The sequence below is a fragment of the Miniopterus schreibersii genome (genome assembly GCF_964146895.1).
Source record: "Miniopterus schreibersii genome assembly, chromosome: 7".
In the NCBI taxonomy this organism is placed as follows: Eukaryota; Metazoa; Chordata; class Mammalia; order Chiroptera; family Miniopteridae; genus Miniopterus; species Miniopterus schreibersii.
This window is the reverse complement of record NC_138108.1, coordinates 38,288,199-38,305,359: the sequence shown is the minus strand read 5'-3', so window position 1 is coordinate 38,305,359 and position 17,161 is coordinate 38,288,199. Positions and strand designations below refer to the sequence as shown.

The following is a 17,161-nucleotide window of genomic DNA, read 5'->3' as shown; positions in this document are numbered from 1 at the left end:
CCCATTGCTTTTCAGAGAGAGTGGAAGGGGCGGAGAGGGAAAGAGAGATAGAGAGAGAAAAACATCAATGTGAGAAAGAGACACACTGATTGGTTGCCTCCTGCACCCACCCCGAGTGGGGCCGAGCCTGCAACCGAGTTACTTGCCCTTGGCCAGAATCGAACCCGGGACCCTTCGGTCTGTGGGCCAATGCTCTAACCACTGAGAAAACCAGATAGGGCTATCTTCCTTGTTCTTTTTTTTTTTTAAATATATCTATTGATTTCAGAGAGAGGAAAGGAGAGGAAGAGAGGGAGATAGAAACATCAATGATGAGAGAGTCATTGATCCGCTGCAGCCCACAACCCGGGCATGTGCCCTGAACGGGAATCGAACACCGATCGCCTGCATCCTAGGTCAACGCTCAACCACTGAGCCACACCCTGCCGGGCTATCTTCCTTGTTCTTGATTGCAGTCTTTAGAAAGAAGAAAAAGATTTGCCATAGAAGCAAAAGAAGAAACATAAGTCTTCTATAACTTATGTTACAGAATGTGATTAACCAGACCATTTGCAATTTGTTACTGTCACAAAGTTGATTTCCATACATATTATTTGGTATTTTTCTATGCTTTTGTCTTAGTTTGGATATAAACATTTTACATTTTATAGTCACTGTCCATAACAGAGGTATTCAAAATTTATTTTCTAGAAATAAGCCAAAGAAAACCAATTTTATTTTCTAGGCATCCTTAAATCCTGGTGATACACCACCTTCTGTTGTAAATGAAGATTTTCTTCATGAACTTAAAGAAACTAATATTTCATATTCACAAGAAGCAGATGATCGAGTATTTAGAGCTCATGGTAAACAATTTTATATAAGTGCTATTTATTTTTAATTTAAAAATTTTCTGTCATGTAAGATGTTTATGGTATTTTCTTTTTTAAACCACAAAACAGGTCATTGTCTTCATGAGATATTTTTACTCAGGGAAGGAATTTTTCATCGAATTCCTGATATAGTTTTATGGCCAAGTAAGTTCTTCTTTTTCTTGTATTCTTAATTTAGTATTGTTAAATTTTAAGTAAACTTTGTATTGGAAATATATAATTTTTAACATATGAGTTATAAAAAAATATAACTGTTTTTAGAGTTTAGTAAAGGTCATAAAGTTCTTTCTTGATCTGATCATCCTGAGCTATTGATTTTAATAATTGATTTTGTTGATGATCAAGTCTTCATTTTAAGTAAATAAGTAAATAAATAAGTAAAATATCATTAGGAGATAAGTAGAAATAAATATATTAGGTCGGTAGAAAATGTATTTTTGTTTAATTTGGAAGCTTAATGAAGTTAGTATCAATAATGATATAGTCAAATCATTAATTAAAATAATTAAACTCTTAATTAAAATAATTGATTACTGCAAACTAATAATAATTTGTTGATATCTGCTTGTGGGCTAAAAAAAGCCTGATGATGAGATGGTGAAACAGGTTGTTTTATAAACATATTGTCTTGGACATGAATAGTTAAATTTTGAGGAATTAATTTCATTCAGGAATTTGGCTTGAGACAGAGGATGTATGAGCTCTCTGTTATTTTGCTCTTCTGATGCACTGTATTTCTACATATGGTTTTTATATCCATCTCTTCTATCAGAAAATTTAAAGCAGAACAGGTATATTGTTCCTTACTGTCTGTAGTTGCCTTTTTAAAAAATGTTCCATTGATCTTCTTATCTTTTTTCCTCTTTACACTTTATAAAAGTAGACAGAATATCTTATTTTTCAAAAAAATGGCTTATTCATGGACTCTCAGTTCTTAGATGTGATCCTTCTACTTTGCTGGGAGTATCTGAGAGAAGAATCGTACTTTAATATGGGGATAGAGGGAGGTAACATACATAGCAGAAAAGTCCAAGATTATATGTAGCTGAGATGAAATTACTTTCCTGATACTTGTGATGTATATTTTTTGTGTATTTAGAAGACTGTGAAATAAGTCTTTTGTCTCTGGTAGTTTAGAAATTTAGCATCTCCTGAAATGAAGAAAAGGTATACTCAAATAGAAGAAATGCTTTTGTTTTGTCTGCCTGTTTTAATAGCTTTAGGCTACTCCTCTACCAAGATTTAGGAAAGGTTCATTCCATTTTTTTACTGGAAGGAATGACATGTATCAATTTTTATTTCCCAAAGGAACCTAATAGATATATCTTGAGTGGAACTTTCTACTGTGCCTTTTAGGTATTTTCTTTATATATCTGGGTATTAAAATACTAAGATAATTACCATAATGGTAATATATGTCTTGCTTTAAGAAATCCAAATATTTTTTAAAATCAGATTTTGGAAACATGGAGTTAGTTATTGCACAAAAGTTTCTTTCTTTTTTTTTTTTTTTTAATCCTCACCCGAGGACATGCTGAGAGAGAGAGAGAGAGAGACACTTTGAGGTGAGAGGGAGACTTTGATTGGTTGCCTTCTGTATCTGCCCTGACCAGGTATCGAACCTGCAACCCAGGCATGTGCCCTGATTGGGAATTGAACCGGCATCTTTTGGCGCCAGGGTGATGCTCAACCAACTGAGCCACTCTAGCTGGGCTGTATAAAAGTTTCTTTATGCTGCAAAATACTTCCATCACAACTTTGTCCTTCCATTTTATCTTTTACCATCCCAATTTCCAATTCAGGCCCTTATCAGTGCATATCTGGAATTTTGCTGTAGCCTTAAAGGTTGTCATGCCTCAAGTCTCTTTTTCCTCCAAACTTCCCATACACTCTTGAAAGGTTAATTTTAAAAAAATACTCCTTTTGCCATCTTGTTCCATACCACATGAATCTTTCTGAAAAGTGTATTGGTGCCTGAATCAAGATTATATTTTTAATTTCTTCTGTTGAATTTTCTAGTATGAGGACTTCTTGGGAATAGTTTATCTCCCAACAGGTTATCAATTCACTGAGGCCTTTATTTAAGTTTAATGTAAATTTTCTATTGATGATAAAGTTCAAGTTTTTCTTTGCATGAAGGCAAGTTTTGACACAATGTGGTAACCTGAGACAATGTGATATTTCATAGAGTGGAGGTGGCTGTCTCATCTTGCAGTTTGAATATGTATATATGCCATATATATAATATATATATATACATATCTAGGAAATCTATCATTGTAGATGTCTTTAAGTTGGGCTGTAATCTGAATCTGATTTCTAAATGTTGATTTAATAGAATATCTAGGGCTTGTCAAAGAGTAAGAATTTGTAATATATGTAACTTCTCTGATTTAGAGTATTCTTTAAAGCAGGATTTGTCACCATTCTGACCTTTACACAGTGTGGTTATCGCTCTTTTTTTTAGTTTGGACAAGTAGTTAGTGACTTACACAATGTGTTGTCCGTGGTAAGAATGCTTGTAAAAATAGTCTTTTTTAGCAATAACATATTTAAAAAATTATTTCACTTATTAAATTTAGTATTTATGTATTATTTTCTAAGTACCAAATATGAAAACTTTCAGGTCTGAAATCTAAATACCAAAACTTTAAGGTCTGTGAAAATATGTGCCTAGGTACTGTTCTAGGTATTGAGGATAAGCAGTGAACAAAACAAAAATCCCTGGTCTCAGGTGCAATACAGTATATTTGGAGGAGAGGGGAACAGAACAGTAAACAGATAAATATGTAATATATTGAGTGGTATAAAGAAAAACAAGACAGAAGATAGCAAAATAGGATAGGTAGTAGGATGAGGGAGTGCTCTGTCAGATGACGTGCTCAAGGGATAGCTTCTGATTAGGTGACAATCCTAGAAATAGTTTTGCCTTGTTAAAGGTTTTTAACAGACATATTTGGGTATGTTATTAATTATCAGTGGACAATTAATATTTAGTAAAAATTTACCGCAAACAGTAAAGCCTATGAGTTTAATCCGAAATCTTGAAAATGAATTTTTATTAGAAATTGGAATGATACAAATGACATATATTCCTAGCTTTGAGCAACTTTGAGAAATGATAATTACAGCTTTTATAGAACAGTATTTTTATATTCATAAAAGGATATTCTTTTGCATATTTTCCTTTGCATCCTTTTTTTTTTCTTTCAGGCCCTTAGCAAGTAATACTTGATTTGTGTAATACTTGATTTGTGCATGGTTTGCTTACCTCAGGTCTCTCTTTCCTTCATGTTATTTTATATTCCATAAGAAGAGTGATCTTTGTAAAAGACTTTTTGTCATGTTCCTCTCCTTGAGGCCCTATGGCTAGTCAGATTGATTCTTAGCACCTCTTGCTTGGTATTTAAAGTCTTCTCCAGTCATGTTTTTGTTATTTATAACTTTTATACCAATAACTGTGTACCTTTCAATTATGTACAGTAGAAAGGAATTCATATGCAATATATTATACATAATATTTTAAAATTTGTTTAAAAAGAATCATCAACAGATGCAAAAATTAGTGGGTGGAAGTATGATGAGAAGCATGGTATTTATATAGTTTAAGTATCCCACCACAGGATACATATTAATTATAATAATTTTAGAGAGGAGAAACCTAGCAGGTACTACATAACCAAAAGATGAAAATTAGCATTACCAGAAATGATACTTGTCTTCATCGTGCACCTCCAGACATCACATGCTGAGAAAGGCACATCACTTCTGCAGAATTCCTGCCAAAATGTATAACCTGAATTTAATCACGAGAAAACATCATACAAATCCAAATCGAGGGGCATGCTATGAAATAATTGACCAGTGCTCTTCAAAAGAGTCAAGGTCATGAATGTCAAAGTTAGACTGAAGAACTGTCTCAGATTAAAGAAGATTAGGGAGACATGAAGACTAAATGCAGTGTGTGATCCTGGTCTAGAAAAGAGGATAATAGAGGAACAGTTGGCCAAATGTGCATAAGGTCTGTAGATTAGTTAATAGTATTGTATCAGTGTCGATTGCTTGGCTGTGATCATTGAACTATAGTTACGTTGGATGTTAGTTTTGCAGCTGGGTGAAGGAAATTTTTTGTACCATTTTTGCAACTATTTTGTAACTATGAAATTATTTCAAAAAAGTTAAAAGATAAATCATGAACAATTTGTTTTAATATAGCTATTTCATGTGTTAATGAGTGAATAAATGAAGGGAAAGATTACTTTATAGACCCATATTTTTCAGATTTACCCAGATGTTATTCATGTTTCTGTGATTAATTTATTTTCCCTTCTTTCAACAGCATGTCATGATGATGTAGTTAAGATTGTGAATCTAGCGTGCAAATATAACCTTTGTATCATACCAATTGGTGGTAGGTATTGTGCCTTTTGAATTTTAATATGATATAAATTTGTTCTTTCAATTTAAAATATTTATACTTTAAATACTTGTGCCATCCCACTGAAAACAAATATTTTTGTAATTATGATAAGGTTATTCTGAAAAATTGTTGTGCTCCTCATTTCTGTTCCTAGTAGATCTACCTAAGATGTGATTGATGTACCTAAGAAGCCTTAATTCATGGTTTCTTTTTCATGTGGACTCTTGATGAAGCTGTGATTTTAATGCCTAAATAAGAATATATTTCTTCTTTAGTAATTTCTAATCTTTATCCTTATGGAGAGAATATTTTTCAAAGGTAAATATACACAATGTAAACCTTTGAGAAGGAATGCAGTGTGTGTAAATGATCAACAAGGACATTGGTGACCAAATCAATATCTTTTTAATAATGAGAACTAATACCTTTTCGCATCTTAAGACAGATTTCATCTTTCTTGATCTTTCATCAACCACGTTATTTTAGCAACTTTCACAAGGCAAAGGAAATTGCCTTCACTGACTGCATTGGCAGTGATGGAATGGAAATAAGACCCCAACATATCAGAAGCTTCATATTCCTTCTTCAGCTGATACTTCCTGTTGAATTCATACAACAAAGGCACTACAGTGCTACTTTTAATGAACAATTTTTCTGATTTCAAATAACTGACAAGCATAATAGTGGTTATTGAGCACAGGCATGTTTTTAACTGACAATTCATGGTTTCACCTTGTAAAATTAAGCTGAGTCTCATGTGTCAACACCCCTTATACTTCTTACCTTGTATCAAGGTGACTCCATGTTTTCTGTCCAAAACGCATGGAAGTACCAATTAAGAATTTATTCTGATGTATGTTGATACAGATATGGTTAAGAACTAAGAACACTATATTCTGTATTGGGTTCAAGAAATCATTTTTCCTTTGACAACAAATGTTAATGGAAAACAGGAGTATATTGTTTAAATACTTCTGTGTATTTATTTTATATTAAAATCACTTTTTCACCAAAGAAATTTGTTTTTGAGTATCATATAATCTGGGCAATTTTAACTTGTTTGTATTCTAATTTATTAAAGCCTTTTTGTATGAGCATATGAGATATTGAGTGATAAATGAATCTCAGAATTACGGCCGAAAAGAGGTAATGGTGTCTCTAGTTTTATAGGCTAGGTATTTTAATTTTTTATTTTAAACTATTTTTTCATAGTAATCATTAGTTTAGAACTTTTCTAATCATGTTTTTGGAGTTTCACAAATTGCTAGGGGCTTCACTTGAGTGTGCCCAGGGGATGGAGTGTGCCCATTGCTTTCAGCTCCATAATAGTTCTTCATTTTGGCATGCAGCATAAAATAAAGGTGAGTTTGCTTTTAGTGTGCTAGCATTTACAAATTACATTTTGCAAAGTAGATATAGGTATTACTTCCATAGGAGGCTTATTTGTATACTTTGTATATATAACTAAAAATAAAATATTTAAACATAAAGTTGTTGTTTTCTATTTTGGCAGGAGGTACAAGTGTCTCATACGGCCTGAAATGTCCTGCAGATGAGACAAGAACAATTATTTCTTTGGACACTTCACAAATGGTATATGCTTAAGATATATTTGAAAATAGTATTTGGTGAAAAAATTGTATTCATGGCTCAGTCTTCTTGGTCATTAAAGAGTATATTGTCCACTTTGTTTTAAATTAGTTTCATGGTTATATTTTACCCTTGTGTTCTGGCCAGGGCAAAAAGAATTTTTTTGTAACTTTAATTTGAAATTCTTTTAAGCACCAAAGTAGAGAAAACAGTATATCCATTCTGTAGATTAGGTAATTATTAACATTTTGAGATATTGGTTTTATCTTTTTTTCTCTCTCTACTTACTATTTTAAAGCATATTCTGATATTTTGCTGCTTTGCACCTAAATATTTATATGTAACTCTTTATCAGAGGACATTTTCTCACTATTTTATTATCACTCCTGGCAAAGTTAAAAGTAAATCCTTGTATCATTTAATGTCCATCCAGTCAACATTCACATGTTCTGATTGTCCCATAATTGTCTTTATTTTAAGTTCATTTGTTCAAATGGAGATTCATATGAGGCCCACGTTAGCTTTGGCTGTTTCTTAAGTCTCATTTTAATTGAAGCCCTTTTCTTCCTTTTTGAATGCTACTGACTTAGAGAGAGAAACTAGGTTATTTGTAGTATAGAATATGTCATATTTTGAGTTTGTTGCTTCTTCTTGGTGTCATTTAACTCTTCTTTTAGGCTCTGTATGTCCTCTAAACCTGAAGTTATATATAAAATCCAGTTAGATTCAGGCACAGCTTTAAATATTTTATTAAGCAAAAATATCTCAAAGATGACGATGTGTGTTTCTATGCCAAGTCACAAAGAGAGGTACTTAATAGCTAGTTACCCACTTCTAGTGTTGCTAAAATTGATCAGGAAGTTCAGGTAGTGACAGCCTAATTATTCTACTACATTTTACCCAAAAACCTTTTTCCCTTATCCCAGAGTTTAAGAAAAGGTAATTTTTTGTGAAGACAGCTTAAAAGTAGCCTCTTCTGGAATAGGCCTTGGAATATGTTTGAATTTCTGGCTTTTTACCTAAATCTGTTACTGAATGTGTAAAATTGAGATAGTAATACTATGGAAGTTTACTGTGAAGATTAAATGAGGTAATATATGTAAAAATATTAACATCGAATAGGTGCTTAAAATTCTGTTACAGAATTTTAAATGCCGGATTTTTAACCACTTATTTTGGTTATACTCACTGCCTTTAACATCGGACTCTCAAATATTATAATGGATGTGTGGTCTGTATAATTGTGATTTGCATTGAAGTCAGTAAGCTATATCTGTGCATGGTTTTGCACAATGTACTTCTGATGCAATATGTACAAAATACAATGAAAATTAGTTATACGAGTTTTCTACTTAAATATATATAATAATACTAAGACCTATTGACCTTGAAAGTTTTAGTTTTATTGTTGACTTGTATGGGGTAGTGTATAGTGGAGGTAATAAGGTAGCTAATACAGTCTCTTTAGGTTTCTCTATAAGTATCTATAAGGTGGTTTTTAAATTTGTCTCTTTAGTTTTTTTGTTCTACCTAAAATATGTCTGGACTCCTGGTAAATACAGGGTATATAATTAGCACAAATATGTAATTGCTTCAAGAATCAGCCTACTAGGGCAGAAGATGTATATAAATTATTATAATATTAGGTTCCATCATATTATTAAATTTTGTCTTTTAACTTTACAGTTTAATACTTACTTTTGTTTAGCTGCTATGGCATTAAAGAGCCTGATTTTGCCATAGTTATATTGAAATCACTATTGTTTTATTTTGAGAGTATAATTATAATGATAGTTTTCTATAACATAAAAAGGTATATTCACATACATCATCTTATTTAATGTTTATCATAACCCTGTGAATTAAGTAGTGCAGTTATTTGTATGCATTCAAATTTGGAGTATATGCAGCCTGAGACTGTTATTTTCATATTACCTATTGTGTTCTTTCCTTTTTATTATTTAACTAAACTTATGTTCATTAGTTATTGCCATGAAGTTGAACATATCAAAGTACATAGAAAGCTTCTGTGGAATCCAGAAGAAGATGTTACCTGATTGCTCAGCCAAATAAAAAGGGAATGGAGTCTGCTCTTAATAGTAGAAGTAAATTCATCAAGATTCATATGTATATAAATTAGGTCAAAAAAGTTAAAAACATTTTTTTGACAGGCATACATTTGGTAATTTGAGCCAGATGATAGTTTTTTTCTTTTCAGCAGGAGGCAGGGATGTGCTTTTTGCTTTGGAGAAAAAATAAAGTAGGAATGTCATTTACTATATTCAAATGTGTTTGCAGGTATCTTTTTAAAATCTCACTGTGGCCATCTTCTGATATTCTTAAATTAGATATGATTGCTAACTGTTAACAGTAGTGTAGAAAGTATTTATAAAATGACAGGAACTGTGTATGCTAAGCTTTTCATGTGTAGTAGTATCTCATTTAATTTTTATAGCAACTTTGCAAATAAGGAAACACTAAGCTTAGACAGTTACCTGATTTGCCTAAGACAAGAGGTATAGTTTAATTCAAATTAAAGACAGAGTCTGTGTTTAAACCTGCTCCTATGTACTATACAGCCTATGTTAATATGTCTGTCTTGTGTATTCAGGGATAAGTGGAGCTTTCTGGTGTGGGTAACCCTATTTGCCTAATTACTCTCTTGTCACTTACTGCTTCCAGTTAGGAAGTTATATTTCCTGAGGAAATGTCAATAGTTCACAGAGATGAAACTTTTTTATTCCTTTGCAACAGAATCGAATCCTCTGGGTTGATGAGAACAATCTGACAGCTCACGTAGAGGCCGGCATAACAGGACAAGAGTTGGAAAGACAGGTATGTTATTTCTTTAAGATTTTCAAAACTGGTATGTATCCCTTCCTTGAATGAAGTACCTTTCACAATACATTACACTGAATGAGTTTGTTCAGTTTCTGTTGTGGGTCAGGCATTGAGCTGGATGCTGAGGACACAGTAATGAATAAGACACCATCCCTTACCCTTGGATAGCTTATGTTATATTACAACAGAAAGGTCAATAGACTATTATTCAGAGTGAGAATTTCTGGGTAAAGGTTAAATTTGGGATATTGTGATTCATCAGATGGGGTTAGGAGGAAATGAGTTGGGCAAAGAATGTATCACAGACAATGCAGCATTTAAAATGAGACTTCAGGATGAGTGAGAATTAGCAAAAAGGAGATGGAGTTGGGGAGAACAGTCCATTTAGGAAGCAACATGGACAGAGGCTTTACAGGTAGCTGTTGCTTTTGAGGGACTGCAGATAGCTGACTATGGCTGAGCTCTAGTGTGTATATATGGGAGAATACACATTCTGGTGTTTGTATATTGGGTACCTGAACATGTTGTAGTGTTAAAGGATGAAGGCAGAGAAATGCAAAGAGTTGAGACCATAAAGAGCCTTATAAAGCCCCTTTTAGAAGTTTGAATGTTATTTTTGTACTTGGATAGTTCTGGCTACTGTTTGGAGGTTGGATGGGGCACATAAGGGTAGGTTCAGAGGATGCTGCAATAATTCAAGCAATTGCTGATAGTGACCTGAAATAAAGTAGTAAGAATGGAGCAAAATGGTACAAATTGGACATAGAAGTTTCAGAAGTTGATGATAACTTGTATTAACTGGGTAGATGTTGATATTTGCTATTTATTGAACTTCTCAATGTATAGTTTCATTGAAAACTGGTCATCTCATGTAGTTAGTGAAACTCTGGGAGTCCTTATGTACTTTTTGGGGAACCCTAATTAATTTTTTGAAAACTTTAGGTTCCCTTTATGGTTTCTAAGCGCAGGTAATTATTAAAATATATTGGTTCCCTCAACCTCCTCAAACATGGGTAAGATGTTATAATTCAGCTTTTATAAACAAAAATTAAAAAGTCTAATTTGTTGGTGATGTTCTTACCACTTTGTTCAACTTGGGTTACAGAGACACCCCCTTTTTCTTCTTCTTTTTTCTAGATACATCTTTATTGATTTCCGAGAGAGGAAGGGAGAGGAGAGAGAGAGATAGAAACATCAATGATGAGGGAGTTATTGATTGGCTGCCTCCTGCATGCCCCCCACTGGGGATTGAGCCTGCAACCTGGGCATGTGCCCTGATCAGGAATTGAACCACAATCTCCTGGATCTTAGATCAGTGCTCAACTCCTGATCCACACCAACCAGGCCCCCTTCCTCTTTTTAACAGGACATGGAGGGAGATCTGACATGCTTATTGATCTTACTTTTCTTGTCTTTTTCCTTCTTTCTTAATAAAGAGTTGAATGAAATTATTAAACTATTTACTGTCTTTATTTTTAATTTAATGCAGTAAGATCAGAGAACTGGAATAAAATTGAATATATTTATTGAGGCAGTGTTAAAGATCTTCAATAAGTCAAGGTTTTATATAAGTCAAGGTAATTAGATTTGTTTATTATAGTTTACAGTGAATGTCAGTGGGCAGAATAATAGTATTTAATGAAAAAAAACAACCTGTAAAAAGTCCTGTATTAGTCTTCCATTATGCCTGACTGAGGCATTATTAACACAGCAATTTTTTTTATAAGAGAGGATGGCCTTTCATGTCTCCCAATTTTATATTTTTAATCTTTTTTTTTTTTTAATATATCTTTATTGATTTCAAACAGGAAGGGAGAGGGAGAGAGAGAAATAGAAACATCAATGATGGCGGAGTCATTGATTGGCTGCAGCCCGCAACCCGGGCATGTGCCCTGACCGGGAATCGAACCCCGATCTCCTGGATCCTGGGTTGATGCTCAACCGCTGATCCACGCCCAGCTGGGCGTATATTTTTTATTATGGTATTTGATGTAGTGTTTTAACCATTCCAAGTTTTCTTTTTTTAAAAGGTTAGATTTAAAATTCAAGGAACATATTTCCTTGAAATTTAAATGACATTTTCTTAGACTAGGAACTTCCGGTATTTTACCTACTAGTTTATTTCTCTAAATATGGATATAGAACTTATAGAACTTTCTTTTTGCCTCTACTAGACTATAATATGGTCTAGACTACATCTGTTTTGATCCCAGTTCAAGTTCTTTCTCATTAAACTCTGTGTCTGTCAATTTCTACTTCAGCTGAGGTAACCAGCTTAAAATGCCCTGCTTTTTCCTTCTAGAAGTTTTAAAATGACACATATATAGTAGTTGGGTAGCACAAATTTTAATCTTCTTAATTTGTAGGTTACATTGATGTTAATATATATAAAATTTAAGGGAGGTCACTAACATGTCAATTATGAATTTTGGGAATTTGTTTTTTAGGCTTATTAAATCTTTGGCTACTTCACTTTATTAGTTAATATCCTGGGGAGGTGTGACTTATGTTTTTTCCCGCCTACAGACTCATTTCCCTATGCCTCAGTGTCTTTCTTCATCTATAAAATGAAGATAATAATTCCTACTTCATAAGGTTTTTGTTAGAATGAAATAAGTTAATAATGTAAAGTACTTAGAATTTTTATCATTTCACTAATTTTTATTGGGCACTGTCTGCTTCACTCAAGCACAGCTGACTTTAAATATTCCTTCTACATGCCAAAGACTCCCAAATTTATATCATCACCTCATACTTCTTTCATGAATTCCAGACTTATATATCCAGTTTCCTAGTTGAGGTCTTGACTTACATATCTAATACACATTTTAGACAAAATGTCTTAAACTAACTCAACATTTTAAAAATTGAATTTCTATTTTTTTCCATAGTTAGCTTATTCTGTAGCCTACTCATTCTCAGTTGATGAAAATGTAGTACTTTCAGCTGCTCAGGCTAAAATCCTTGGAGTCATTTATTTTTATTTTGTTGTTTCATAAAAGTTTTATTGAGGTATAATTGTCATGCAATAAATTGCACTCATTTAAAATGTGCAACTTGAGAGACTTATGGTTAAGATGGCGGCACAGATAAATGTGGTACTCGAATTCTTCCACAACCACATCAAAATGACAAACTACAGAACAACCATCATGCAAAGCCACCTGAAATCTAGCTGAATGGAAGCCCTAAAACCAGGGATTTAAATAAAAAGCTACATCAAGACAGATAGGAGGGGTGGAGACATGGAAGCACTGGTCCCATACCCTTATGTGGTGGTTTAAAATTGGAAAGGGTATCTTGGCTGTGGAGGTCCCTGCTGAGGATTGAGGGGTCCCAGCCCCACACCAGACCTCCCAGCCAAGGGTTCCAGAGCCAGGAACAGAAGTTCCCATAATTTCTCACTGTAAAAACAAGTGAGGGTTGTGGCTGAGTGAGACAGAGGGCTCCTGGTGTCCCAGGCAGGTCCTCTTAAAGGGCTCATGTGTAAACTTACTCATACTTACTCACTCAGCTCCAGCACTGGGGCAGCAGCTTGAATGGAACCATGAACATATGGGAAAGAACTGAATTGTCTTGCATCAGGGCAAGAGCTGGGGACACGCAGTGTTATGCCAGACAAAAGTGATGGCAGAAGCCATTTTTCCTTTTCTGAGACCACCCCTACAGAGCCGGCAGGCGGGCACCATATTTGAGTCTCCATCAGCCTGGCTCACACTGTTCACTCTGCCCTGGTGATTCCCCGAGACCCTGCCTCACCCAACTTGCGGGCCAACCCAAGCTGTTTCCAGTGACTTTTCTGTGATAATAGCTTTTCTTGGCTCATGCTTCAGACTTTCCTAAAATCTCAAGCAGCATCTGGCCTCTGTGTACCCTGTACCTCTTGATAAATGGCCCCAGGCTTGGCACTAGTGGAAGCTGCCTTTGGTTCACAGCTTGACCTCTCCTGGGCACCTCCAAGCCCAGCACAAATAGCAGCCATCTGCAAATCATGCTGTAGCTTGTGCCAGTGGCCCCAGGGCACACGCTGTGGCTGACTTTGCACTTCCCAGGAGGCCCCGGAGTCAGTGCACCTGGTAGACAGCTTCAGACCACCTCAGATTACAACCCTACTACCTCGACGAATGACACACTCAAGAGGTGGACTCAGTGAACACCAAAGCCCCACTGAAGCAAGTCCTGCTCCATAGGGTCAGCTCCTGCACAGCAGTTCCTCCACTATAGTCATAGCCGGTCCTTGCAGCTGATCAGTCTGGGGTCAGTCTCTCCCAGTGACACCAACAGCAATCAAGGCTCAACTACAACAGGACAGTGCACACAGCCCACACAGGGGCCCACCTGGAGCACCCAGCTTGGGTGACTGATGAGGCTGTGCCACTGGACCCTACAGGACACGTACTACACAAGGCCACTCTACCAAGTTCAAGAGATATTGCAGCTCTACCTAATACATAGAGAGAAATATAGTGAAGCAGCCAGAATGTGGAGACAAAGAAACAGATCTCAAATGAAAGAACAGGAGAAATGTCCAGAAAAAGAACTAAATGAAATGGAAGCAAACAAACTTACCAGATACAGAGTTCAAAACAGTGGTTATAAGATGCTCAAGGAACTTACTGAGAACTTCAAGGAACTTTAAGTTTAGAACTTTAACGCATGAAAAAGGAAATAGCAACCATAAGGAAAGAACCAGTCAGAGATGAAGATTACACTAACTGAAATAAAGAATAATTTACAGGAAGCAACAGTAGAGTAGATGAAACCAAGAATCAAATCAGCAATTTGGAGTAGAAGGAAGCGAAAAACAACCAGAACAGCAAAAAGAAGAGAGAACCCAAAAAATGAAGATAGTGTAATGAGCCCCTGGGACAATTTCAAATGTACCAGCATTCGCATCATGGGGGTAACAGAAGGAGAAGAAAGAGAGCAAGAACTTGAAAATCTATTCGAAAAAATAATGACAGAAGACTTACCTAACCTGGTGAAGGAAATAGACATACAAGTCCAGGAAGCACATAGAGTCCCAAACTCTGTATATACCTATAGAAATAATTTAAATGTGTATTTAATGACTTGCTTCTGTATAGGCAATGTGGAGATTTTGTCATGAGAATATATGAAAACTATCTTTTCAGTACCTAGCACATCTAAACCCTCCATGAATATCTTTTCTTTTCCTTCTCTAATTTTAGAAAACTTGAGTAACAGTAGTCTTTTGAGAGTAAATAATATGATTATAAATTGTTTGGGAGGGAAGAAATATAGCAGTCTGATAATCTTTATTTTAATCTGTTCAGTCATGAATTTAAGCTACCTACTTGTGGGTGGTTATTAACCTTAAAATTAAATAAATGTATTAAATATTTAGTGAAAAATCCTATTATGTAACAATTGATATATTTTAAACCTTGTTTTCCTAGCAACAAAACTATAAAAGGTAAATAAATAATTTGCATTGCTTGTGTGGGAAAGCTAACAAATTATATTTAACCTAATTGGCTCTCAAATTTTGAATTACAACTTTCATACCATACTTAAATATGCGGATATGAACATAGCTGACATATTCTACATCTGTGCATGGCTTACTTGAAAAATAGAAGCAGTTGCTTAACTGGATGACTATCAAATGGTCAACACAGATTGATGGGCTTGAGTGCAATAGACAGTGGGTATGCAGATGGTGGTGTCTGTACTGTTTGACATGAGATGGCTGAGTCTTTAAAATGATTTCAGTGGAATGGCTTTGGTGTTGTTACAGTAAAGGGCATCCATTCAACCTCAGGTGCTGTGCAGATGGCAAAGCCAAGCTAATATAGAAAAATGAGAAACAAGTGACTATTTAATGTACAGGAATGCATGATCTGCATCACAAATAAATGACAGTATTACATGCAGGAAACCTAGCCAGATGGCTGTACATTAAAACACATGACTCCTAGAGAGAATTAAGTACAGGCAATTTGCTTGGATTTTCTGCAGGCCTGCTGCATATTATATTAGGGTAGGGAGAACAAGAGATTAAATGCTTTATTTATTGAAAGTGTTTAGGTGAAGTTGGCAGTTATTTAAACATAATCTGATCTCCAGAAGTATTTAAATGGTCTCTTTGTTGGGGGAAAAAAAGTAGGGAGGTTAGTTGACTTTAACGTAAAAAGATATAAGGAGTAAGACTGGCTAGTGAACTTGTGGAAAATGCAACTATCTTTTGGACCTCATTTTTTAGTTTTATAAAGTTTTACTCAAAGAAAAGCTTAAAAAAAATTTGGGACAAGTATGATGAAAGAAATATTTCTTTTTTTTTAACATAGGTTTTAATGAGTACAAATTCCAGTGACATATGGGAATTTTAAAGTGGAAAGAGTTAATGTGTTGAGTGCTGTGTGAAATGGGACCATTTTCACTAGTAAAACATTACATTTTTGTTTTTCAGCTTAAAGAAAGTGGTTATTGTACAGGTCATGAACCAGATTCCCTGGAATTCAGCACTGTGGGAGGATGGGTATCTACTCGGGCATCAGGCATGAAGAAGAATATCTATGGCAATATTGAAGACTTGGTAAATTTTTTATAGCTATTATGTAATAATTGATTAATATATAGAGATTATTATAAAGTGATGAATGCCTTTAAAAATTGATTTGGATAGTGGAGTCTCCTCAGAAATATGCTTCTTTTGATTATGGTAATACTGTATATGACAGAAGCAGGTAAAAGACACAATGGTCATTACTTAAGGTTGTTCTTTTTCAGGTGACTAACATTTAAGCTTTATAAATGTTTCATAGTATCTGACTTATAAAATATAGAAATATTATTTGATAATCCTCATGGAGCTTCAGTCTTCATCTCTACCAAAATTTTAGTCAGTTTATTTAGGTGATCTCGTCATTGCTACTCTTTTGCTTTAGGAGATTTTTATATTTATTTTTCTGAAAAAAAATTTCTATATAAAGAGCCTGAATGAAAATGTTCTAGTAAGTGGCAGTATAACCTCTAATGTCTTATGCACACACCATTTTGTTTTAGCTGACCTGGTGCCAGTGCTCTGGGAGTTATTTTGATAATAGTGTAATAACTATGCGCATCCTGGTTAGTAATTAAGTATCACTTGTTCCATTTGTAGCTTTTAGTAGTGTGACCTAATAGTTATGTCACCTTGTGCAAAATGGTTCGCCTTTCTAGAGAAATTTTCTCCTCTGTGAAACAGAACAAGTAATGTTAATTGCTGTATAGAATTACAAGAAGTAAAGGACATAAAGTGAAAACTCTTAGCAGTTCTGGTATGTAGTAGGTGCTTCAAAAGTATTAGTTGTCTTATCACCAATATTTTGATAACAATTTTAAATAACTTTATAAGACTATTAAAATGATATTCTTAACATTATTCTTAGAGCTATTTATCTTTGCTTTTCAAATCTAAAGATTCAACATTTTC

The 17,161-nt window shown here is 34.4% G+C and overlaps 1 protein-coding gene across 2 annotated transcripts in view; it reads left to right on the top strand.

Annotated features, from left to right (window-relative positions):
* The window catches only part of AGPS (alkylglycerone phosphate synthase), a 116,207-nt gene that overhangs the window by 32,968 nt on the left and 66,078 nt on the right, over nucleotides 1-17,161 (top strand). For both annotated transcript variants that reach the window (XM_081143240.1, XM_081143241.1), the window contains 6 exons: nucleotides 725-845; nucleotides 942-1,016; nucleotides 5,212-5,283; nucleotides 6,806-6,885; nucleotides 9,637-9,717; nucleotides 16,157-16,282. In XM_081143240.1, coding sequence (XP_080999366.1) covers nucleotides 725-845; nucleotides 942-1,016; nucleotides 5,212-5,283; nucleotides 6,806-6,885; nucleotides 9,637-9,717; nucleotides 16,157-16,282 — 555 coding nt within the window. The remainder of the gene's footprint in view (nucleotides 1-724; nucleotides 846-941; nucleotides 1,017-5,211; nucleotides 5,284-6,805; nucleotides 6,886-9,636; nucleotides 9,718-16,156; nucleotides 16,283-17,161) is intronic.